This window comes from Aptenodytes forsteri, unplaced genomic scaffold (assembly GCF_000699145.1).
Source record: "Aptenodytes forsteri isolate BGI_AS27 unplaced genomic scaffold, ASM69914v1 Scaffold221, whole genome shotgun sequence".
Taxonomy (NCBI): domain Eukaryota; kingdom Metazoa; phylum Chordata; class Aves; order Sphenisciformes; family Spheniscidae; genus Aptenodytes; species Aptenodytes forsteri.
In genome coordinates this window covers 227,599-251,188 of record NW_008794411.1, presented here as the reverse complement: position 1 = coordinate 251,188, position 23,590 = coordinate 227,599, and the positions used below count along the sequence as shown (strand labels likewise).

Here is a 23,590-nt window from a genome sequence, read left to right as displayed (position 1 = left end):
CTTTTTCCTGGACCCTACGCTTAAGCATTTAATCCCAGGTTTCCCATCTTCGCAACCGAACTTCGGAAAAAGGAACCTAGGACGGATTTGCAACTTCTTTATTCACCCGGAACCCAAACGCTTGCAACGGCTCGCTTCAAGTGCAACTTCTTACCATTTCTAAGTCCTGCTCCCGAACTGCGCTGCCGAACAGCGTGTTGCCCTGGCTTGCCGAAGCAGAGGGGCAGCTCTGTTTCACAGAGGTCCTTTGGATCCCTGCGTATCTCGCCCAGAAAGGACCGAGTTCTTCAGAGCTCCGAAAAAAAGTCACCATGGCATCTGCCGAGCAAGCAATCTACACACAGCATTAAACGCTCACCTGCAAAGTCTTGTGAGACGCAGCTTCGCTGGAAATTTCGTTGTAAATGAAATTGCATCAGGAGAATTTAGACCTCAAATTTTACCACAGGTATTAAGCCATCTTTGGTTTTCTAATATTAGTTACACAAGGGGCAGGGCCACACTGCTAATCATTTATAGTCAGGTAATAAGTGCTTCGCTAAGGTGCAAAATATTTCGGATAGAGCTCCGAAAAAAAGTCACCATGGCATCTGCCGAGCAAGCGATCTACACACAGCATTAAACGCTCACCTGCAAAGTCTTGTGAGACGCAGCTTCGCTGGAAATTTCGTTGTAAATGAAATTGCATCAGGAGAATTTAGACCTCAAATTTTACCACAGGTATTAAGCCATCTTTGGTTTTCTAATATTAGTTACACAAGGGGCAGGGCCACACTGCTAATCATTTATAGTCAGGTAATAAGTGCTTCGCTAAGGTGCAAAATTTATTTCGGATGCAGAGTTCAGCCTCCGTTTTGGGTTCAAACAAACAGTACTTCTAATATTCTTCCTACAAAACAAGCATTTCTATTTTTGTTTTTCTTTCTCCTAAAAGGTTGGCTCATTTCGCCACGTTCTGGAAAAAAGCATTATCTTGAAATATGTTAATAAGCAAGTTTTAATCTCATTTGTCTGTTTATAAGTGCAGCTTCCTACTGAAAAGAAAAAGCTTGCCAGTTTTTTTAAAAAAAACAAACATTAAATTAAAAACCTGGAAAGGGAATAATACTTTGGTTCCAGCCCTAGTGCCAAATGATACCAATATGCACCAAAATGTGCAAAATCTCATATCAAACACATAAGGAAAGGAGCTTGAAGAAGCAGCTTAAGGTTGGCCATACTTCACTCCTATATACTTTGATTTACAACTGTACAGGTCCGTAACAACAGGTCCTTGCCCTCTAAAGGGGCAGGGCTCCACTACCTCCTGTTAGGCAAGTGCACACCGTTGACAAGAGGCAGGAGCGGAGGATGGAGTTCGAGTTGTGTTAACAGTGAGAAGTGGTCTGAAGGGATGTGAGGGTGTGGACACCCAGTGATGTTGTTGTCAACCAGCCACTGAGGGTCCAAAGGCCCCAGGACACCAAGCACGTTCATGTGAGTGTTGGAATAGAAAATGTAGTCAATCACACCCTAGGGAGAAAGAGAAACACGACAGTGAGAACAGACCTCGCTTCCGGCAACCTGAACTCGACTGGCTTCTGGCTGCAATTCACAGGAAGAGGCACAGCGCTGGAATTAGGGTAAGAAACGCGTGTGGCGTTTTGCGTTCAAAGCGCTGCATCCGTTCTCATTAAGTCACTGGCCAGAGCCAGGTCGGAAGCTTAAAAACACCGGCAAATCAAGGATTTGTGTGCGGTAGGAAAGTGTCCAGCGAGCGTAGGAACCAGTGATGAAGCACTTACAGGAACAAAGAGAAAGACAGCCAATAGTCAGAAAATTAAGACAGCATCCTGGGGAGACCAGGTCAATGTCTGCCATTTCAGAAAAATCGCTGCTTACTTTGAAATCAAAAGTGTAATTGGTGTAAGGCATCAAGTTGTTTTCATAGGCGCTCTTGAGTTGGAAGCCATGCGTAATTCTTCCTTCAGAAGCCCCGTTTTTTCCATTGCCACTGAAGTTCATGAGACACTCGTTATAACGCAACTCCTTGAAGTCCTTGTGGTTGTCAGCTACTATGCCATTGCTTAAGTATTCCACTACACCTGTTTGCAAAGGAAAGGATTCAGGGAGTTGTTTTAAAATACAACATTCAGGGAGTGTTGGCCTCGGAGTTAAAAACCAAAACACGAACAAGACAGCCCATGAGATTAGAAAAGAGCTTTCCATCTAAGGGGAAATCTACACAGCAGCTGTCTTGTCCACGTCTGAGCCGTATACACCTTTCTGACACGCAGCCAAGGCAGCTGAGGCTCTCCAGCGGTTTTGACACCATTTTTTGAGGATTACAGTAAACCTATAGTACCCGTACTGTAGTACACATGTGACGGGGTGCTAGAGGCAGCTTTCGTACGTATACCTGATATTACAGTATCGAACGTCATAATTACTAAAGCAAACCCGTCTCCTTAGAAAGTTTTCACTGTAGTACACATGTGACGGGGTGCTAGAGAGGCAGCTTTCGTACATATACCTGATATTACAGTATTGAACATCATAATTACTAAAGCAAACCCGTCTTCTTAGAAAGTTTTCATGTTCCATCGTGAACTCACGTCTTTCCTACTTACTATTGCTGCTCAAGGCATGGGTATTTATTTAACGATTTATTTAAGATCTGTTTGTGCTTTTCTACATCTTTGTAGGCGCAACCAACTTTTCTGGAGCGTACAACTGATCACGAAAAGCAGTCTACTCAACCAGAGGACTTGCATTCTATTCAGCCACGTTTCGAAAGGCAGCTGTTACCTACCCAGGGAAGTGCAAACCGCCCCATCGCCCTCAGAGGAAAAGAGGATTCAAACGTTCTAAAAAGGTAAGTTAAAAATTAAGCCAAAACCAGTCTTACCTGAATCAGGCAACGAGTTGAGATCCGCACACAGCACCAGAGGGATAGAGTTAGGATCTGCTGTTGGGCTACCGGGCCTGCTTGAGGCTTTCTCGAGGATATTTTTCAGTTCCGAGACAAACATCATAGTCTGAATGAGTTTTACATCTGAGTATTCGGGGTCCCAGTGCATGTGGGCATTGGCCACAATAAGCAGCTGTTTGTCCACATGAAGCGATTTCATACCTAGACAAACAAATACATTTTTATCAGTGAACGGCTGATTGTGTGAATATAGCAGATTCCCCCCCGTTAACATTCAGGGTCTAGCTACTAAGGACTCCAAGTCAGACACACCAGCAGACGGATGTACTTTCGTTGCTGGAAAAAAGGCATTACCTGAACCACTGTTCCTTTCTAAATGAGCAGCATTTACATAATATTACGTGACTAAATCTCTCCAATATAGGAAAGAAATAGCCAGCATAATCTGATACCGTTACAGTTCCTTTCCTTCTCTACTGCCCAAGTGGTCATCACTTGACCGTGCACCACTATTCAATATTTAAGGCACAAGGGAGTTTCCTGACTCTTAGCCGCCACGGTACGGCAAATTGTTCCCTTGGGAAAAAACTCAATCTGCTTAAATGAATGCAGTATGAACCTGGCTGCTGCAAAACACTATAGCTGTTTTTACTATTTATCTGAGAAACAGTACTCTGAAAGATGGGGCATAAAGTCACAGGCAGCTCCTTCCAGTCCTGCGATTTAGACATTCTCCTCCTTTGAAGGGTACACTGGAAACAAGCGATCAAAACACCAGACCGCAGACAGAGCAGGGTGGCAATTTTAAGTATCTTGAAATTGTCTACTGCATCTGATCAAACTTAATGAAAATGTGACAGTCAGTCAATCAAGTGGCATGAAAAGATACCCGATAATCTCATTCTTCCACATCATACATTAGCACTGTCATACAGTCCCTGGGGGAGGACGGAAGGATTCAATCAAGGGGGAAAAAAGAGAGTTGAAAATAGAAGTTGCACATTACCGACAACTATTGGTAAGAGCATACACGTGTAAACACACTGACCTTGGAAAAGCTTAATTCTTCAAGTAGAATTTAACAGAGTAAGTAAGCAGGGACAAAAGCTTGAAAGGAGAAAGCTAAATGCTGGGCATCTGGCTGCGAGTGCAACGTACCAGGAAATCATGTCATCCGTGTCCTGTCTTAGCCACCGATGGGCTATCATTTCTCAAATTAGCACAGTGAACAGCATTTGTTCATCTGCAAGTACTTGGTTACCACCGCCAATGGCAATAATATTCTAGAGAGCCGTACGACCTAAAGAATAACTCATGCCTTTACGTGGAACTGAATAATCAATGAGAGAACCACGGTCATACTCACTTGCTCCAAATAATTCCTTGTGCACCTCTAACACCACGGCAACTCCGATGTTGTCCTTCGTCATCACTCTGTTTAACATAGCTTCCGAACCTTCAGAGTTAGCCATTGCCACCTGGTTGAACTCCACTGTATGCTTCTGCACCAGCGTAAATCTGATTAAACAAAGAGAATCGCCTGTGAACACGTGTGACGTATAGCTACGTGAAAAGACATGGTTTCTATCTGCACTCCAGTCTACCACGTCCGAGGAGAGAGCCTGCAGGACAGGGTGAGGCCCATTTCTTTTGTCCTCTCGTTTTACAAAAGTAAAAACAGTTCTAAGAAATATTCCCCCAGTCAGGATCGAGCTCTCGGTCTGGCAAGTGAGATACCCTCGGGGGAGACGAGATACCTGGGGCTTAGGAAGTGTTTACTTGTTTCAGCGTAGCACTCCGAGAGGACTGTTCAGAGCAACGCTCAGAGGTTATCGCACCTCCGCAGGAGTGTTGTAGGCAAAAAACTAAGATGAGACGGTATTTAAAGGCTTGCCTTTTACTTTGGGCAAATGCATTATTAAAAACCAGCTTCTTTCAAACCACTAGCTAACACCATTAGCTTTGCGAAATTGTTTTTTCATTCCTTTCCAGCCTTAGGGTGCCTGAAAACACCTTGCTTCAGGACAAACTGGAGGCTACCTATTGAAAGGGGTTTTTTTTGGTTTTGTCCTTTTAGAAATTTAAAAAAAAAGAAGTATTAATAGCAAAAAAAAAGGATTTTTTCTGTTTTTTAACTGAGAGCGCCACAGCATAATAACCAGTTCTGTATATATCCTTGTTAGTATCAAGGTTTGAAGGTTTGAAAAACATCAGTTGTTTGTTTTCACAGACTTCCTCTATTCAAAACCAGTCGAGTTGTTTTTATACATGATCTGAAAGGCGTATTTTTATTTCTGGAAGCAATGAAAACTCTGAAAGGGAGCTAAAGCTTTGGCAACTTCCATTCTAAATACTGAAAACTGTTCCGAGGGAATACTCAGAGGGATACTCGGTGTGGTACAATCCATGAGCAGTTTACACAAATGAGAAGCGTGAATGCCAGCACCCCTCCTCCCTTCCCAATAGTCTGATGCTTTTAGTGTAGCAGAACTTTTTGGATCAGGTATTCAATGATGTAACGTTTCAGTTCATAAAAGCAGAGAATATTCTGTGATCCTTTGGCAGTAATACCTCTTTTAATGCCTGAAGCACAGCTTATAGATCTTTAAAGATTAATCTTAGAGGGGTGAAACTTCTGTCAAGCAAGGCAGAAGTTTGTAGAGAAGGTGAAGTATTTATTAGATTTGCCAAAAATGCGCACACGAAGCGCGTAAGGTTTTACTCATACTAGCTCTCCTGGAACTTCCATGTTTCTGAAGAGGTATCTTTGTTCCTAGTGTGACAGGAACAGAAAGACTCTGTTGCAAATAGAGCAGCAAAAGGGAAGGGAGGATCATTCCTTGTAGTGAACTTTTTATCTTTTGTTTTATAGCACAGTACTTTGGTTACCATGCATCCTGAGAGAGGAAAGCTTTCAGACCTCAATCAAGTGGGTTTTACGGTATTTTAAAAAAGCTGCTTCTGCCCCTTACTTTTCAGTTTTGAAGAATATTGCACAGCCATCCACATGCTTCTTCTCCTGCTCAGACATGATTTTGGCACGTGACTTTGGAGAAAAGAATCCATCGTATCCTCGTTCTTTCAAGGCTGGCAGAAAAAGGGTGAAGTATTGCTCTGTTTCCACTTCCTGGAATTGAACACAAATACCTTAGGCTAACAAAGTCAAGTAAACCCTTCCTATCGCTGTATGGCAACTTGGGCCTGCCTTGGCTTGCAGTCAGCAGCTCTCACCAAAGCGAAAAGCTTCTGTTGGCACACATCGTGTCACTTCCTAGATTAATGGCCTGCTGGAAACAGATTTGCATTCCTGGATATCCTGGAATCTCCCCAAAAGGGAAAATGACAGGTGTATTTTGAATAGCAATAGATTACATCTGATATTTTTGACATCTGAATGCGGATACCGTCCTAGGTTAAAACTTCTGATAGGTCGACAGATATCCAGCAGCAATTAATATTTAATCTGGAGAGCTCTTTCACACAAGGGTCTCTCGCTGTTCTGTAACAATACATTTCCTTTGCAGTAACTTTCAGTCTCCGAGAGGATTTCAGAGGTTGATCTCTTGAGGTTTTCAGGCCAAGGTAACTACTCTCTTCTTGTGCAAGATTTTTGCCTACCAGAACTTGCTTAAAAAATGAAAGATCAGTTTAAAGGCAGAAGCGTTCAACTGTTCTAAACATCGGCAATAGATTTCTAACAGGATACAGGTACCAATGACCATCGATATTTAACTTTGACCATGAGAGTCCCCTTGTTTGCCAATGAGAGTATTTTTGAGACTTTAAATTCTGTACCAAGCAGGAATGGACTAGGAACAGTGGCGTTTGGGGTTATAGCATTCTACAGTCTCCCCTTCTGCAGTAAACCCCGTACACCCAGAGGGACAATATTTAGGATGCTTATCCGAGGGGGAAAAGACTCAGATCTTCCAATGCAAATTACCTACGAATTTAGCTAATTTTATCTCACTTACTTTGTCTCATTTCATAAAAGACAAGCCAATGCGTAAACAAGGAGCTGTGCACACAGCTTGTATTGGTAAGCCCCAGAATTTGTTAGCAAGCAGGCGAATATGGTGTTTTCAAGGGAGCATTTCATTCTAAAGGCGGAAGTTGAGGTTTTCTGTTTCTGATGAAAAATACAGTTATTTTCCAATTACCTGAAGACTAATGATATCTGCATCACAGTTGACGATTTCTTCCATGATTCCCTTTTTCCTGTACTCCCAGTTGAGTGCCCAAGACGGGCAGTAGCCATAGAGCTGCCGGGTGGCATATTTATCACACAACACATTGTAACACATAACTGTGAATGAAGCTGGAAGGAAAGAAAGAAAGGGAAAGGTTATCAACCTCTGAAGATTACAAATGCTGAACTTACCCAAGCCAAAATACTGAATGTTACACGGTCTATTCTGGAGGGCCTACTGAACACAAGTCAGTGGGCTTATTCCACTGAGCGTTTCATGAGCAGGAGAAAAAAAGGCCCTGCTGAGCCAGCAGTTACCATGTAAGGCTAAACTCTTCCTGAAAAAAAATCAGCATTACTACCAAAACGAGGCGGCGTCCTGTGCGTAACAAAGCAATGCAATCCCATTTTGCAGTCAATTCTTTATTGCCTTTGAGGATGGGGGAGATCTAGGGGTCGGCAACAATGAGGAACAGTCTCTCTCTGGATTTGGGGGTAAGGAGAAGGAAAGTAGCAGCCATTTCAGTGATGCAGTCAAAACCCAGTATCTATTGCATGAGGTGCCTTGATAAAGCAACTTCAGGCTTAAGTGACCTGTACAGTTCTAAAGCAAAAGCAAAACCAAGCTGCCAAAGAAGCTGTTACTATGTCATGACACCACAGCATCAGAGAGAAATGCTGCTTTAGAACGCTTCAATTTTAGGCAGTCTGATTCCAAAACATTTGTACAATTTTCCTAGCACCCGTGCAACGTTTCTAAGTTGTATCAAGTTGTATCTGTGTCTATCAAGTCTAAGGGGGAGAGAGAGGTCTGGGTGAGGGCAGGGAAGAGAAGGAGAAATGAAGTCATAAATTAGCAAGCACCTAATACATTATTTGGTCGCATTTTTTAAAAAAAGAGAGAAGTCAGCATGCAGCTCATCAGATCACTCAACCCGAAGCACACTTCTTTCACACACACACTTCTCAACTCCCTTAGAGTTTACACCGATTAAAAAAGATAGGTAAATGCAACGTCCTAGCACCACGCCACTGGGAAAAGACTGCTCATATTTGCAGGGAAAGAAGTGAGGTTTTACTGTGAGGCTACCCCACAGCTGTATTTTTTTATACTCGTAGTCAAAGAAGATTTCCGCTGTTCAGTTTCAATTTTATAGTAACAACCAATTGGCTTGTTACAGTTTCTAACATGAAATATTCCACAGCTCACTCGCCTAATGCTATGCTTTCTAATGACTTCTGAATTCTGTCGCTGCTCAGGAAGCTTGATTTAAAAAATAAAACCAAAGTCCGTAAAACTCCACCGAGATACTGATTTGTAAGGGAATTTGAAACAGAAATGCAGAACTTAATGTTGTGGTGGCTTATAGGACTTTTGGCATTTCCCGTTTCTTCCTTTTTTTTTTTCTGGTTTGTTGTTCTTTAATATAAAAAAAGTGACAGGTGACCTTAACTGCAGCATTAGCCTGCCTAACACACAACCGAGTAAAGTTTTGAAGACCTGCCATCTTCACGCTTCTAAAAAGAAAAAGCGTAGAGGACTGCCACGTTATTCTTGCTGGTTATTAATCCGATCTTCTGCAATAACAATGTTAGCATTTTTCTTCTTTATACAAGCTCACGGATGCTTTTTGAGGGCTATATTCAGGTTGTGCAGGGGAAGAAGAGCCACCGGATTTGGGCAGCCTGAAGAAATGCTGCCTCTTGCACTTTACCAAAAGCAACAATAGAGGGCATTAAACTAACTTCAGTACCAGGCACTCCACGGGTTTACTTGCAGATAGGGACTTCTCAAAGCCTCACTTCAGTCAGCCTGTGCACGGACACGGCATTTGTACGCAGTTATTTTACAGTTCTCATTATTTCCAGGAAATGAACTCTTTAAAAAAAGCTCTTATGCTTGGGCGTCGGTGGCTGGAACAGATATGAAAAAGCCTAACATGGAAAAGAAACGACTGGCATCCCATTGAAATTACAAAAATCATATTTACAGCATAGCCGTATGTTTATTGTTTTAGTACAAATGAACGCAAATTGCTGTTTGCAATCTGATCCACGTAAGGCAGAAGACTTCTCTGCAAATAAAGCCAAAGAAAAGTTTTTCAGCGCATCGTTGTGTGAACATAGGGAAAAGAACCACAGATTTACCTGAGGGCAGAATTTGGTCTCGTTCTTTTAAAGTAATCCATGGCCTTGGAGGCAGCTGCTCTGGATGAACTAAAAAACATTTAAAACCGTGATTAATTCAGGGTTTACATTTATATGTAAGTTACAATTTCTAAGTCAAAATGATGACTGAACGGTAATGTTCCATAACTGTGCTTTGCAACCCCAACTCCCCAAGTCTTTTTACGCTCCAGGGGAGGCAAAAATCATTTAAATGGCTAGCTATAGTAAGAGCAAATTTGTCAGTTCTAAGATTCACGACTGTTTTTGTCTCTTGCTTTCAAAACTCGAAGCACCACCGAAATACTCCTGCACCTTGAATACACTGCTGAAGAAGGAGGGGTAAATCCTGTAGTGGTTCAGACACCGTATACTCGCCTTCTCCAAGAACCTCATCCTGTATCCATCATTCCTGCAATGTTGTGACTTTGCCATCAAGTGGCAAAACGGAAAGCTCAGTTACGGAACCACGAAGTAGGATTTAAGTCAGGTACTAGATATTCTTAATCACTTTGGCATTTCCAGATCTAAATTTGACATTCTGCCTGCATTTGGGTTATAATTTCTAGCGGAAAGTATCAAAATGGCTTCAGCAAGGAAGACTTTGCACTTTGCTGGTAATTGAAGGGTTTCAAACAGAACAGTGGGAACAACTGGCTATAACATGGTAACATGGGAAAAGCTTAGACAATATATGTCATCCTCTTCCACTGTGTGCAAGTGTGTGTGTGTGTGTACGACTAGAACCACTTGACAAAAATGCAAAAGCAGTTTAGAAAATACTCTCCCTTCAGTGGTTCAGATTCTTGTTTTAGCAGCAAATACTGTCAGAAATGCATGCTTTTAAACCACTTCTGGCAATCAGATTTGTAGGGCTGTCACCTGCTAGATTGTCAAGCATGTAGTTCAGTAGCTTTCGAGTTCCGTCTGGATCCTGGTAGAGGCTGAGAATATCTTGTGATAAAGGATTGCCTGCCAACAGCATAAAACAACAACTGGGTGATTAGCTGCCTGACTTTCTTGAGGCTTTCCAACCAAAGAAAATCTCCCATAATGAGAACAGACAAATTGACTCAGAAGATATTTAGGTTGCTTAACTTGGAACTGTAGAATACCACAGTAACAGATGCTAAAGAAATAGCTAGCACACATAGACTCTCTTCCTTCGACTCACCTCAATCAATAATACAGTAGGTTAAAGGGTTTATTTACCTATCTACAGATTTGAAATAGGCTCGTAAGGAAGTTTAATAGCATTAAAAAGAAGAGCATTGTTTTTCAAACTGGCTGGTCATTTTTGCTACAAGCTTAATATCTCAAATAAACTGTAAGAAAATGCTGAGATAATACATGAAGCTTTTCAGCCCAGCCCCCTCAGTAATTCAAGAGTACTCCTAGGAATATTTAACTGTAAAGAACTCACTCACCTTTCAAACCTAGGGTTTGTAGCTGGAAGAGCCGTCCAAGTTCATAAGGCAAAACCCGTAACAGATTGTTATTTAAAAGCAATTCCCTGCAGCAAATGCAAGAACACTTTTGATGAGTATCACTTCAGAAGAAAACTCGTAAAGCGCTATATGCCGCTCATCTTCAAAGATGACACTTTTCACCCTGAATTTTTTTGTATTATGGAAAGATGTGCCAATCTTCCCATTTCAAAGCACAACCAGAATACTTTCATTAGTAAAAGAAAAGCCACAAAACCCCCAAAACACAAAATTAAATCAGGGAGAATTTTAACAGCAGGCAATTGCCAAGTGTCAAAGCATGTTTCAGAGCAGAAGACTACATAGCTTACAGACATGTATCTATAGAGATCAGAAAAGAAGGGTAATGAACCCAAAAGTAATTATTAGAACTGAAGCTTTGCACCAATCTTGAATTTTTCAGAATTATTTTAAATACAAGAATGGAAAGTAAAATAAAATTCTCCGTCCCAATCCCAGAATACAGATTTTTGAAAAGTTAACCAGAATAATTTATCCCACCTGAGAGATACCATGTTTCCTAGTTCTGCTGGTAAACTTCTGAGTTTGTTGGATGACAGATCCAGGTAAACCAGATTATGAAGCTTGGCAATATCAGGCGGAATGCGAGTAAGATTATTGTCATTGAGGTGCAGAGCAGTCAAGTGCGTCAGCGACCAAAGTGACGTACTTAAGCTCCGCACTCTACCTAAAAAAGAAAAGCAAAGAACCACCTCTTCAGTCAGGTCTGCGCTCTCAAACCATCAGCTACAAACTATGGGGAAGGTCAGAATATGGGATTTCCAGCGTGGAAACCCTACCACTTCACTGGAGCACTCAGTGACGCTTGCAGAAGATACCTTCGTGTATCTTCTCTACGAGCAGACTTTGAATAATTATCTAACCCTCCCAGTTAAAAGGATAGAGACAGAGGTACAGTTCTAGGGAAGCAGATGTGCTACCCAAAAACTCGCGTCCAATCTGAGTTGGTGTTTTAAATCAGCTGGGCTGAATGTGAGCCAGCCAAGCTCGAAGGCAATCTGGTAAGTCAGTTACTCCTCCTCCCCCAACTCAGAAAAGCTGTTTTCACAACAGCATCCCCTGTCTGAAAGCGTCTGGTGCGATTCTGGGGCACCAACAACTCCCCTGAACCAAAATTCAAAACCAAATCAACTCACCCGAGATCTCTAATTCAGCCCAGTGCGACTTCTTCCCGTTGGCTACCTCTTCTGCTGACATGATGGTGTAAATTCGGCGAGGATCTGGAGGATCATATTTTTCCTTTGGCATCCCTGTTAGTCTGAAAGACCATCACAACCATTACTGTCTGCCACTCCACAACACTTATTCATTTCTAGCCCGCCAGGAGATTATCTTCCCCAGTGACACTCTGCAAAAACACGTGCCCTGGAGTTTATGTACAATACATATTATGCTGACGTCCGCCCAACTGCTCCCAGCGCATGGAGTTAAGCAGGTGCTCAGACCTTTGCAGAATACGGGCCCGTAACGGAAAAGGGCATTTCTTCCTACAAAGTCTGGTCTTCTGCAGTCATCCGCAGCGTTACCCTGTGCTGCCCCGATGCAGACTTTCTGGATTTCCTAGTTTATCCCTCAGACCGAAGCATAACCTACGTCATTGCCGAGTTATTTGCTGTGTGCAGAACCTGCAGACAAGATGACAGTGTTTCGCTATTCACAGCGAAAAGCACACGGATTGCTCCCTCCCGTAGTTTTCCCAGGGAACCAACGACTGAAAGGAAGGCCCTTCTCTTTGCTTTTACAGCAATTATTTTCAACATACAAAGTCCTACTTCTGCACTCCACTTATACAAGACTTGAAATTGCAGTCTGAAGGGGAAACCGCTCAATTTTTCCATCAACTATCTAGCTTTTCTGTTTTGTGCTTTTTCATGCTCACTATCAGTCAAGACCTTTTTACTCCTAATGGCCTAGAAGACATAAAATGAGCTCAGGTAAAATTCTCATCAGCTGTTCTTAGGCATACAGGGCTTCAGCGCAGTCCAGAACTTTAATATCAGATGCACTCATGTCTTAAGGGTGAGCTTGCGCACACACAAATTCAACTGATCTCATTTTCCAGATTCTTGTCAGAAGAGAGCTCCAATGTCCCGTTCAAAAAACATACACTTTCCAGATGAGACGGGGAGAAGTTTCCCTCCATACTTCCCCAGACCGTTGTGCTGAGAAAGACTGCGGGGGGAGAGGGGTTGTTTGGTTTAAAAACATAAGGTTAGCTGAATTTGATGTTCGCTGGTCTTTTCCTCCCCAGACACACAAAATACACAAACCTTGATTTTATACAAAACCAGAGCAGCTGGTCTACAGGATGCGTTTTTTCCCTCATACATACGTCTCTACCACAACTGGCTGCAATAGCTGTCAAGGTCTTAAAACAACTATAACTCGTTTGGTTTGCTGAACTGACAAGACAGAAAACGATGAAGAATTTGAAGAAACTAGTTCAGGGGTTTTTTTTCAGCTAGTCCAACTAAACAAAGATCACACGTCCCCCTTTACAAGCTTAAAGTACTGCAGTTTTTTCCAACTGATGCAGATAGATAGCCAAAACAGTGTTCCGGCATTGCACAGGAGCAGGAGTTGTCAGGGCTGTCCCCCGCGAAGGGTCTCAGTTACAGCTCTGGTTCTTCCTTCCCCGATGAACGCCCAAGGAAATTCCATTCACACTGAATTAAGGCTCCCTGTTGCAAGCACAAGGCAGATGTGAGCCCCACATCCAATTATAGCTGACTTCTATTTGCAGGTGAAGTCATACAGCGAGGAAAGCTACAGGGTAAGAGGATTCTGCACTCACGCTGCTCAGCTGCAGCAATTCAGTTCGAGGCGATGAATGAAACAGATTACTTAAGGACATGGGATTAGACCTGAAATCCTTCGATCCTCGCTTCAGAACCCCAAAACCGGGAACGGTACTTCCCAACACAGAGTTACAGGCTATGCTTCGGAAGTGCTACATCTCTGGTACTTGGGGTTTGCTGGATTTATCTTCACTGTTAAATACATTCACGTGCAGAAGCAGGGAGCAACCCCGGCCGCAAGAACAGATTCTTCACAGCCCCTGACGAGAGACACAAGAGTCCTATTTCACCTTTTCTCCCGGGCATCCTTGCCCTTAGACACGTATGAAACTAATCCACATTCCAGTGAGTCTCGACACGACTCTTCCTGGATTTTGCTAGATCCCTGGAGCCAACCAGAGACATCCAGCAGAGCCGTGAATCGCCGCTGAGATGGGGGGCCAAGACCCAAGCATTGGGAGAGCTTGCAGTCCCTGGCAGCTGTGGAGAGCACGGTCCCAGTCCCACTGCCTGCGAGGAAGCATATTGCAACGCTACCGTACTTTGTATTAAAGCCTAATTGCCTCGAGTAGCACCAAGTGTGTTATCTAGCATGCTACTCCATATGAATCTTACGTGATATACACTCGAATCAAGACCACAGCCCTAGCATTTCAGACACGGCATAAACGGAGCGAGCCTGTCCGTGCCAAAAAGCAGCAAGCTAGTTTTGCAGCAAGTAAAGCAGTCACGTCACTGTCACAGAGTTACCTGCAATGATCCTTTAACAGAAAATGAGATTTCATTACCTGGCAATATTTATTTCATCCTCAAGGCATACTGCAGATTAGAAGGGGGGAAACCTAAAAACTGGGTGGTGAAAATCAAGCAGAATACCAACAAAAGGTTAAGGGTTTATGGCAGAAGGGAGTTTTTTGGATCTTTAAGTCTTAATCATCAAACATTTGAACTGGCCCAGGATGGGTCTTCATTTTGCTTTTTATTCTGTCGTATCTTAAAACAATTTGTACTTCTACCACATCTGCACCTAGGACATTGCAAACTTTGCTGTCCAATACTCAGCATCAGCATCTGGGTGAGTGCTCTGTGAAACACGCTGTGCTTACCCGGTCTTCGCATTCTTGTTTTCTACAGAATAATATTATAGTAATATCAGACCCAGGCAGATGCAAATTTTAGTTTCTGCATACTGAAACTCCTCCCTGCCCTGCATACTGCTGGCAAAAGCTTTGGCCACGGTCGCTTCCTATGGGGTTCTCGAGGTACATTTCCAGCGGGAAATTATTTGTATTTCTGCTCGACGTTTCATCGCAAGCCAGACACAGATGGCTAACAGCTCAGGAAGGCTCAGTCCAGCCAGGGGTCCTTGCAGTCACACGCACGTCGATTCAAAGTCTTGAAGCGGCAGTGGTCTCCTCCAGCTGCTCAGCAGCCTCGCTGGAAACCAGAGCGGGGCTTGCTGTTCCCACTTGCAGACCCCAGCAGCTTCGCTCCTCCCAACAGGGGAGAAGTCGGACAAATATCCCAGGGCCTGGTGATGAAGCCTTTAAAACCGTGGTGGTTAGACCATCTGAGTCACCCCACGCTCATCCATACCTGCCCGCAGGCCAAGAGATGACCACTGACCGGGTGACACCATCAAAAAGCTTCAGGATTACCGTTTCCTCCTTGGCAGGGAACCCAATTATGTTATGTTGAAATATCGCTCATTATGAGAAGTGCTCTGCCAATTTAAAGCAATTTGCGGCAGTCAGAGGCCTTCCAATGAAATGAGCCCTGAACTGCGAGTCAAACGACACGCACATCTTTCGGATATTAGTCACTTTAATATTATTTTGAAATAGTAGTGAGTCAGTAGTGAGCATCAGTGTAATTTCCACAGTTACAGAAAAGGGAAAACAAACCTAAATCAAATATATATATTTTTTTTTCTTCTGCGTAACAGCAACATTGAGCAAGACTTGAAAGCCATGTGTATTTTTTTTAAGCAAAAATGAATTCTGCCTGGGTTCCCAACTCCTGTCGTTCCCATCTCCCCCTCTGCTTGTCCTGGAACTAAGCCAGTATCCAAAAATCTCAACCTACTTTTGCTCGGTCTTCAGGGAGCTACACCGAGTTCCCTGAATCAGTCAACCCCAAAATCGGAGTGCTGTCACAAGGAACAAAGCAGGAAGACCCAGGCAGGGACGTGGGAACTGAAGTAGCACTGATTTAGGTCAGCTTGAGCTGTTGCAGAGTCGCACCCTGCGGGTTCTAGCAAGGCCTTTGCTAAAATTCGGCTAACACAGGTGTGACACGAGCAGAATATGTGCACTCAGTTTCTCTGCTTTTCAAATGGGACCAAAAAAATTTCTTGCCGGCTTTTCTTCTAAAGAGTTCCCTTGGAAAACTTTTGAAGCTACTAAAACTTGCTCTCCACTACAAATCTAACCACGTAAACTTAAATAGTATGACCCTGATATCGTGTAAATTAAAGAAAACCTGAATATGAGGACATCAGTGCATTAGTAAGAACAATATTTAGCTCTGAACAAACTTTGAAATCTGGGGGCTCCTAACAATGTCATGCTTATGCACTAACTCTTTGGCTACAAGTCCATCCTCAAAAGCCTAGAGGTGACGGGCACAGCAGGGTTACTCAGCTGAAACCTGAAGTACGGTCCCAGGTGAACTTAAGCAGCTCTAGCTCAGCTGTATATAAAAAGGGCTACAGGGAGGTTATGTGGTTTGGAGGTGTTGCAAGTGGTGTGTCTGTGGCTGCCTTTTTTTGCACTCTTGTTTTTCTATGCTGTTGTATTTGCTGGTTTTTGTGCATGGGGCACACTGACTATCAGTTAAAGCCAAAAAAAGGAATCATGTAACAGCACTGAAGGTGTGAAGGGTGTCAAAGAAGAAAGTTTTGAGCTATCAGGCTGCGTCACAGGCTTTTACTCTGAAGACATGTTTTTTGGGCAACAAGCAACAGGAGCTTCTGCACACTTGGAGTTTCAGACAACCAGGTAATAACAGAAAAAAGCACTGCTCTTCTGTACTTAACTGTCTAAGGCCTTCTCAAGTTATATGGGTGTGGAGAATGTGAGATAGGGAGGATATAGGTAGCAGTATGAAATATAAACTGTGATTTTTCTTAGGGAGAAGCTGAAGGCAGCCCTACAAATTGCATCAACACAACAAGAGGAAAAAAGGACACTATGCTAAGGATTAAGACATATTTTAAGTAGTAGTGGGGGTTTTTTTTGTATGGGTGGGGGAAATCAACAGCAGCTGTGAACATAGAAAATATCTTCCATTACACAGCACATCCAAACACACCGAAGTTACGATCTCAGGGTCGCTATGAGAGATGAACTGCATCACTATCATTTTTAATAAAGTCAAATCTCTTCTTCCAAAGGCAAATATTCCCCATCAAGCAGAAGGATTAACGTATGTTCAGCAGAAAGAGAAAGCCTGCTCAAAGCTGTCCAGATTATTTGGAATCTATGTTGCAGGAGGACTTTGAAGCCAGATAGGTCACAAGTCCCTTAGAGCTATGTGCTGCTGCAAAATAATGACGAGTCCCTTCCCCAGAGAGGTTAGAAGATGCATTTCTTAAATTACGGTGACTATAATGTGTTGTTCTGTTTAAGTTCTTTCATACCTCAATGCATAAATGAATTGTGTGTTTCTAACGAGGAAGCAAATTGAAGAGTTGCAACTTCATCTCGCTTCAGCCCTATGTTCATGGATGTGTTGGCACAAGTCAAAATCCTCGCCTCCAGCAGAGTGATGTTCTTTGTGATTTTTTTTTTTTTCAGTCTCTGTATATAGATGAGTCAAACTGCCAAAGCTTTTTGAAAACTATCCAGCAGACGGCCCTGAATCATTCCTCCTTCCTCTGTGCAGTAACAGCTTACTGTCCATCCACTTCCATACGGTGATCCCTCCCAGGAATTAAAAATCCTGCTGGCTGACGAGGCCAGAGTGTGTGCATGCGCATGTATACACGCAGGCACATGTTATTTAACATTGGAAAGTTGGACTACAAGCTGGAAAATAGAGCCATTTTTATCTATGTTTTTTGTAAACAGAACTAAATGGTTGCAAAGGGAGGGAGAGGAAGGCTACTTGTCTGTAAAAAGCGTGCTCTGTTTTTATATGACCATATGACAAAAGTCTCCCCATTTCAGCCTCCCAACAGAGAAGGGGAAGTACAGCCAACACCCACAAATACAAAAACTGACTCAGAGTACTTTGGGGGGGTGGTGGGTGAAGGTCAAGAAAATAAGGTATGTTAAGGGTATGTTAAGGGGATTTAAAACAACACTGCTAATACTACGATATGAATAGGTGTGTTGGCCTAAGGTAAACTACTTAGTATATCAGTACATATAGTATCTAGTGTATATCTACTAGCAAGAAAATATGCATGGGGAATTTTGATAGCCTTTTGCTTGGATCTGAATTTTCTTCATTGTGCTTTCCTGCAGGAACATGTTCAACCACCTCTGCATACCCTGTCTCTACCAAGGGTTCAACGAGCACTGCGAGTCTGCCAACAAAGGTACTGCCTCTTTTCAGTTTCTTATTCCAAGTAACCTGATTGGGAATAGAGATCATCAGCGAAACAAATAAATGCGTCATCACGGTTTTTTATTAGAAAGAGAATAAGCATTTTGTTACTGTCATTTCCCAATACTGAGATTTCAAACAATCTTCGAGGAAAGTATAATCAAAGTACAGAAATAGAGACTACTTGGACACAAGTAAGTATCCTACCAACAGGAGGATAGTTAAACAGTAAGTGGAAATAAATCGCAAGGCAAAAGATGAAATTTGAAGTGAATATTAAATCTAAGGAATAACAACTACAGTTTCAAGCTTAGCACCATAGAGCTAGCAACAAATGATGAAGTCCACAAGTACAACTGAAAAAAAAATTTGTTTTATAAAACTGTAAAAAGATGTATTTATTTTCATAACATCCATCCAAGAAAATTTTCTCATGAGGAGGCACACTGATTCTGCTGTGCAGAGGGCTCCTCTGCATGAACTCAGTAGGACTATTGTTCTCTACTCACTAGCAACCTCTTCTTTAGCAGAAAGAGTCCAAAACCACATAGTTAGGAGAACTGTGGAAATCTAGAGCGTTAAAGGTCATTTACTTCTATCTCCTTTCAAGTCTGCAGCAACAGTAACTCTGCCTCTACAGTAACCTGTAGACAGGGCCTCAGCCCAGTTTGCTTTTTTTCTAATACTCTGGGCTCCAAGTCGGAAAGAGACAGGCCCTTACTTCTGTAATGCTGTTAGAAAATTACATCAGCTTGTACTCTTCTCATCTGCTAATGCATTTAAAATGCAAGGTAATACAGGGGTTTTCTTGAACCACATCAGTCACACATCAAAAACCAAACTTGTTTTAGTAAGACATCTTTGTTACTCTTAGGTTCAGTACTTAAATTCCTTAACTGGAAACTTTTAGGGAGTCTTGACACATATTGCAAGATGAACGTTTTAATAAAACTGCCACCTCTTCTACATAATCAAGATAAATATTAGATGTAGAAAATATTTCAACAAAATAAGCTTCAGAAGTAATTTTCATAGTCCTTCCTTGTACCTATCACAAGGCCGATCTCCTTCAAGGACTACGGCTTTATATTGCAGCTGATGTAGGCAAAATAAGCAGAAGTGGAAAGACCTAAGTAGTGGGATCTCTATACTGATGCTGAGAGGATGAAAAGCTGTTCCTCTAAGCTATAACTGGTCAGGGGGCATGTTTGCGCTGAGAAGAAGGGAACAGACTCTTACTATGGTGCTGCCCTTGCCTGGCGATGTTATCTTTGCCATAGTCAAGGGAAACTCACAGCCATCCACCAGGTTTGGAACAAGGTTGCACAGGCAGGAGGCATCTTCATGGAGTAACCTCAGGGTTGGGAAGAGCGCACGACTGCTTGATAAACTTGGTTGACAATTTGCAAAGCGTTGCAGTCCTTACCAGAGTGGTGGCAACCCTGCGAGAACCTGCATGAAGGATTTTGGACTTGCATTCACCCAGTCCAGCTAGCAAACCCAGAAGCGTGTTGAAAAGGACGCATCGACAAGAAGCGCAGCAACAATATAATAGAATTTGTCTAAACCTTGCTCTAGTTTTTATTCCACGTGGTACTTAGATTAGGCTCAGCAAGAGGAGGCTACTTAAGTTTCGCATGTTCCGTTTCACAGAAAATCCTCTTTGCTCATTAGCAAGTTCTTCATCATGCGAGAGGTGCAGCAGTTGACAGGGATCCACTAGAGGCTGTTGTACAAAGGGACCGTTTTCAGGGATTGAAAACACAGTCACTGGTACCTTAAGTGCACAGCTTTCTTCCTTTGCAGTAAGGAATTGCCTGTGCCCGGCACACTGGTTAGGGTACCGGCTCAGCTCACGCAGAGCTGCTCGTGTGCTGTCAAGCCCCTGTAAGGCAAGCAAAACAAGATGTACAACCGGCTGCAGCGACGTTTAGCAACCACATCCTGCAAGGCTTCTCGCCTCCTCTGCCTGTCTTGACAACGGCACAAGCCCGAGCGTAGGGAAACTCAAGTTGGGGGGTGGGAATAGTGAAATGCAAGAGGTAACCAAGAACCTGCAGCTGATAGTAAATTCAGTGGCGGGGGGATCCCAGGGGGCTTCACGTTATCACTTCAACAAAGACAGTAAAAGCCCAGAGAAGCATAGAAAAGTCATAGAAGCGAACCCTGGAAGGGAAAAAAAAAAAAGCAGCAAAAGCCAAGGGGAGGAGTGGGAAGGGAGGGAACGAGCTGTATTTGATTAATTCTAGAGCCAACTGGCACTCACTTGATGGAAATGCTAATTGTCCTACTGACATACACCCACCAGTTATTTCCCCCTGTTCCCTCATCTCCTCTAAATGAAGTATAGAGTCTTTTCTTAAATCACAGGTAACACAAGAACATCCAGGTTTCCACCCTTCCTTTTCCTCTATGTCACACCCCCACTTACAAGAACAGTTGAACTATTTACTGCATGGAAATAATACATAGCATTACGTAGTTATTTATAATTTCTGTACTTAGTGAACATTTCAGTCCTTACTTCAAAAGAACAGTTTCTGCTCTGTTTGAAATAGTCTGTTACCTCTCGTTGTGTACGTGACAACTCTTGAATATCTGCATCGAGTCATAGTGTAACATCTGCCTTTGTCTGCAGATGCCTTTTATACTTACCGCTTTCAAAGGACCTCTTAGGGGCTAGTTTATGTGCAAGCACAGGGTAGGTAGCTCCTCAAAAGCAAAGCTCTGATCAACAGAAATGCATACAAGAGGTCTATTATAGGGCAAGAAGAGTTTCAACGGACAGCCTGTAAATAAATCTAATCAGAAGCCCCCAGAGGGATGGTTTAAATAGAACATTTATTTATACGAGTATCCCACACTAGTTCAAAGAAACGACCCATTTGCAATGCCGCCCCATCCCCTGGAGAGCGCTGGTCTTCTAATGAGATACAGGACAGAGTGGCTTAAAGGATTAAGAACTGAAGTCGCCGGGAGTCTGGGGAAGGAAGCAGCCAGTGCCGGATCAGTAGCAAGTATCAAGACAAAACACTGTCCTGGGCTGTGAGCACAGAAGAAAAGCAGCCGTGCGTGGCTGCAACTTAAAGCAGGAGGTTTTCCTAGAGCCGGTTTGACAGCGATAGGACCAGGGAGACAGAAAACTCTCAACGCCAAGAACTGAGTAAGCTTAAATGTCGTGGTGTGCGAGCATCCCTCCGAGCCTCTAGGGAAAGAGCTGTTTTATTGACGAGCCTAATGCGACACCTCAGCTCATTCAGGCACTCGCTTAGAAATGATAAAAGACCCTGTTCAGGTTGCCCCAAGCCAACACCTTGTCTCATTCAACTCCCCAGGATCAATAATTGGAGAGAAGTCAGCTATCGACCTGTTTTTTGAGCAAAACTACACCAGAATTATTAATTCACGCACATCACTGCAGCAACTTGGAAGCGGTCTTCTCAATGAACGTTTCTTCCTTTCTTTAAAAGACAATTTGAATCATCAATAACCTTTCATCCTTCAAAGAAAAGTTTGTGCTAGGAGAAAAGAACAAATGAGATGATTTCCGCAGCTACGATGTTATCTTACCCTTTAAGTGGTAGGCTGCCGACGCTTCAACAAAATAAGCAAAGCCCAGCAGCACTTCAGCTAGTCTCCCTGTACGATAGAAAGATAACGGCCAGCTTATCGCTCACAATCTGTTCTTTGCAGCAATAATTAACAACAGGGAAATTTGCCACCGTAGAACTTAACTCAGATAGCTTTAAAGTTACAAGGCCTGCCCTGTTCAACTACAGGTAGATTTGGAAGAGTTGAAGCTCAAGATTTTAAAAGAAAGGAGGAGGAAAAAAAGGCCAGAGGAAAAAGTACACACCAATAGCGGAAACTGTTTTGCAATTGCTGGCACAATAGATCAGCCTTTTCATATTACGGCCCAGTTTAAACAGGCTACAGGATGCTGCACTAGTGCTCAAAGTAGCTAGGCTTGTATGCTCAGAAGAGGAAGAGAAAGAAAAGGGATCTCTTCAAAATAAAGCAGTTTATGGGCATAAACCCCTTTCTCGGTAGGGCATATTTAAATGCACTTCACTACTTTAATCAAAGAAGTAAAAAAGCTGGCCTGATAGCCTGAGAAAAGCGTATTATTTGGACATCAGAAGATAGTTCAGGTGCTTCTGTATCTGATTATCCAAATCTTTCCCGTGTGCATTTACACCATACTTGAACTTCCAAATGCTAGATTTAGTTTTAAAATCAATGTTGACGGGTAACATATACTCTTCTAGCTACATTCCAGCAAGGTAGAAAATGAGAAACTACAGCAACAGTAGCCCAAGACAATCTCTGCGGGGACCAGGAAACTTACCTCTAACAGAGAAGTGAGATGCAGATATTTGGAGGTTAAACTATGAGCATCTATGAAATCTGACTGCAACAAGACACACAAGAGCTGCGATCTCCAGTGGGTCAAGACGCTACCCAGTGCAGGAGGTATCCTGCTCTCCAAACCAAAATTAGCAGAAGGCTAATTCTGTTGCCCAGAACGATCACTGTAATATTTAGTTTATTAGAGGGAAATAGGCCATATGGGAACAAACCCTGAGGTATATGTTAGCTGGCAGGGGGCACAGCCGAGAGCTGACATGAATCACACTCGTTCCTCTACCAGAAGATAGGCTGAACTTGGCCGGATTCTGCTGTTCAGCCACTTGAAGGGATTTCATCTCAAGTGTGTGCATTACCTAACCAGGGAATGCCTTTGGAGATTTTTGCTCAAGTTTCTCAAACAGGTCAGTTTTCTGTTATTCCTTAATATGCTAGCGTGTGAGAAGTTAATTCAAGAGTTCCCTAATGTTTGTGTTTGCAAAGGCTTCCTCGTGGTTCCCCCTCCCTCCCCATCATGCTGAGTTTTGGTCACGGTCCTTCACTGCGGATTCGGAGTTAAGCAAGCTATCGGGCACCGTCGGAAGAGATGCGGCACTAACGCTCGCTTTCAAGGCACTGAGGTGCTAGGAGGTCCAAGTACTCATGACACTAAGTGCTGGATAAACCTGCAAAGAAGATAATAATCTCTGAAAGGAAGTTAAAGAAGAGAAATACAGTCTGAAGCCCCGGTCCTACCAAGTGTCACTCACCGCTGGGTTGCACGCACACCGCTGCTTTACAGAAACAGAGCCTAAAGCAAGAGCACAGCCACAGTGGGTATGCGGAAGAGGCAGGTACGGATTCAGGAATGCTGTAGCATTGTTGACAGCTTGAGGTTTTAAACCACATAATTTTCCAGGTAGAAAATACTTCTGAGTTATACTCATCTCCCCACATACACATTCAGGGTTGTTTTGTCCATACCTGCAGCTGCCATGAAATAAATGGCCATCAATTTAAAATTGAACGGTACCACCTTTACATGCACAGGGAGCTTTGTTTGGCAGCACCTAGGGGTTATTATAGCAGGCAGAAAAACATCTTGCAGTTCATCACAGGG

At 43.0% G+C, this 23,590-nt stretch overlaps 1 protein-coding gene across 1 annotated transcript; it reads right to left on the bottom strand.

The window, feature by feature from the left end:
* Nucleotides 1-581: 581 nt before the first annotated feature.
* CNOT6L (CCR4-NOT transcription complex subunit 6 like) lies at nt 582-12,028 on the bottom strand. The gene is made up of 11 exons (XM_009288606.2): nt 11,911-12,028; nt 11,255-11,441; nt 10,694-10,779; nt 10,149-10,238; nt 9,249-9,317; nt 7,072-7,229; nt 5,884-6,038; nt 4,278-4,429; nt 2,888-3,112; nt 1,882-2,084; nt 582-1,512 (listed from the first exon to the last, which is right to left on the bottom strand). Exons 1-11 carry the CDS (start codon nt 12,020-12,022, stop codon nt 1,300-1,302), a joined length of 1,650 nt encoding a protein of 549 aa, XP_009286881.1. The 5' UTR covers nt 12,023-12,028; the 3' UTR covers nt 582-1,299.
* Between the last annotated feature and the right edge of the window lie 11,562 nt (nt 12,029-23,590).